At 42.6% G+C, this 2,852-nt stretch overlaps 1 protein-coding gene across 1 annotated transcript; it reads right to left on the reverse strand.

Moving 5' to 3' along the window:
- Positions 1–14: 14 nt before the first annotated feature.
- Positions 15–2,837, reverse strand: LOC21384005 (pentatricopeptide repeat-containing protein At3g49170, chloroplastic). Its single transcript, XM_010114918.2, has one exon. It carries the CDS (start codon positions 2,777–2,779, stop codon positions 254–256), a length of 2,526 nt encoding a protein of 841 aa, XP_010113220.1. The 5' UTR covers positions 2,780–2,837; the 3' UTR covers positions 15–253.
- Between the last annotated feature and the right edge of the window lie 15 nt (positions 2,838–2,852).

A 2,852-nucleotide genomic window follows, 5' to 3' on the forward strand; every position in this document is an offset into this window, starting at 1 on the left:
AATCAATGCCTCGAAACTGAAAAACAGAAAATAATGATAAACTACTTCTCAATGTAGCTGATAGTTGTAGATTAGTCTTGAGAAATGTGATATTCATCGCCATTTTGCCTAGTGAAAGAAATTACAATTTGATGAGAAGCAAAGAAACAGAATTCCCAGAATGGGAGAGACTCGTAGCCAAATATATATAACAACATTTGAAGTATCATGAAGAAAATTCTGTGGTTGGCACTTCAAAATTTCACCAAAAATGTTACCAGTAATCAATGCAGGAACATTTCCCATTCCTGATGTGATGAAACCTGTTTGAATCTCTCACCACTATTTCTCTCCCCGTGGCCATCGATATGTACTTAATTGCAGTGTGACAGTCCCCACAAATACGGAGATTCTTAAATATTCTGATTGGTTTTGATCTTGTTGTGTTGATAAGCCCAAAAGCCACTGCTATCTTCTCACTGTGTTGAAGCAAATACTGCTCTTTTACCTCCTCTTCCACATCATGAAGCACGAAATCCGTATTCGGGACATAACCCAATTCCTTAATTTTCAAGACCAATCTGTCCAGTTCATTATAAATCTCACTAGCTTTTGGGTGTGAAGTATCCCCAACATGAAACTTGTACACCTTATTCTCCACCTCTATCCAGCTTGAACCCGCTTCTTTAGTCAAGTCTCTCTCTTTCATCCTCTTTCTGATTTTAGCCACTTCTTCCCATTGATTCATGGAAGCGTGCAAGTTTGCTAGCAGAACGAATGCCGCTGGATTGTGTGGGTCCTGCTCGAGAATCATGCTTGCAGCATGTCTTGCAAGCTCTGTGTTCCCATGAACTCGACAAGCTCCGAGAAATGTGCGCCAGATTAATGCATCAGCCATGAAAGGCATTGAGTTTATAAACTCAAGTGCCTTGGAAAGTAATCCTGATCTACCTAATAGGTCAACCATGCATGCATAATGTTCCATTCTTGGGACTATGCCATGTTTGGAGTACATTGTGTTAAAGTGTTTCCGTCCCTCGGAAACCAAGCCGGCATGGCTGCAAGCTGATAAAACAGCAGTGTAAGTAACCTCATTTGGTCTAATACCAGACTCCAGCATTTCGTAGAACATCGTCAAGGCCCTCTCTGCATATCCGTGTTTTGAAAATCCTGTAATAATTGAAGTCCAAGATATGATATTCCGATCAACCATCTCACTGAAAACTTGAAAAGCGGCTTCTACGTTTCCACACCTAGAATACATGGAAACCAAAGCATTAGAGATGCATTGATTTGAGTCGAACCCTGATTTCAGTGTCCGAGCATGAATTTGCTCTCCCTTACCAATTGCACCAATGCTAGCAGCTCCGCTCAAGAGACTAGAAAATGTGTAAGCGTTTGCACCAAACTCCACATCATCAATTTCATGGAAAAGATCAAAGGCTTCTTTAGACTCGAAACTTTTGACATATGCGTCAACAATCGTGTTGTAAGAAATCAAATTCTTATCAAACAAGTTGTCAAAAGCTTTTCGGGAATATTCCATCTGCCTAGACTGCGCATACATGCTAATGAGCGAGTTTCCGACGCAGTTGTCAGATGCAAGGCCTAGTTTAACCGCAAGGGAATGAACTTGTTTACCTGTACTCAAATCTGAAAGACTTGCACTCGCCTTAAGAATACTAGAAAACGTAAAATGGTTTGGTCGAACATGACCAGAGATCATTTCACAAAAGAGTTTTATAGCTTCATGATAACGACCACCGTTCCGTACATATCCAGTAATAAGTGCAGTCCAAGACGTAACATTATGATTTGTCATATGATCAAAAACCTTCCTTGACTCATCCATCGATCCATCAGCCGCACATTTCGCATACAAGTCCACCAGACAACAACCAACATAATGATTAAATGCCAATCCCCGCCGTATTACCTGCGAATGCAATTGTTTTCCGAACGACAAGAGTTCTAACTCCGCACAAGCTGACATAACACTGCTAAAAGTAAATTGATCAGGTACAAGATCACTCAACACCATATCCAAAAACAAATCAACAGCCTCTCTGGCGAAACCCAATTGCGCAAACCTCGTAATCATCAAAGTCCAAGTCACCACATTCTTCTCAGGCATTTTATCAAACACCTTATACGCAGAATTTAAATCACCGCCGCCCTTGGCAAACATATCTATCAACGAACACCCAACACACAAATCAGCCTTAAAATACCCACTTTTGATCACAAACCCGAAAATCGTTTCGCCAATGGATAAATCCCCCGTATCCAAACACGCCCTAAATACCGCCGCGAAGCAATACTCGTCTGGCCAAAACCCATTTTCGAGCATGTCGAGAAACGCAACAATAGCTTCGAATCCCAAGTCGTTGTTCGCAAAGCAAGACACAATCGAAGTCCAAGACACCAGGTTCCTCTTGTTCCCCATGCTTCGAAAGATCGAATCGGCCTTTTCCCAGTCGCCATTTTTGGAGTACAAGCTTATCAGAGAGTTGAGAGTGAGGGAATCAAGGTCGAGTTTTGAGTTCACCAAGTGTGCGTGGACGAGCTTTCCGAGCTCGAAATTGCGGGACCTGATGCAGGACTTGAGGAGGAGGGAGTAGGAGGGGAGGTCTGGGTGGGCCCCGTTATGGACCATAAGATCAAGGGTGGAGATTGCTTTGCTGAGGCGGCCCACATTGAGGTCGTGGATCAGACGGCTCTTGTGTGGCTCAAAATTGAAGCTTTTCGGCGACAGTTTTTGGTTTGGCTGTAAAGCTGGTTTAAGCGCAAGGCTCGTCATCAATCATCGACCCACCAGCATCAATCGACTCTGCTCAGCAACTTATAGACAAGAAAAAGAAAAAGAAAAAGAA

Source organism: Morus notabilis, unplaced genomic scaffold (assembly GCF_000414095.1).
Source record: "Morus notabilis unplaced genomic scaffold, ASM41409v2 C11474053, whole genome shotgun sequence".
Lineage (NCBI taxonomy): Eukaryota > Viridiplantae > Streptophyta > Magnoliopsida > Rosales > Moraceae > Morus > Morus notabilis.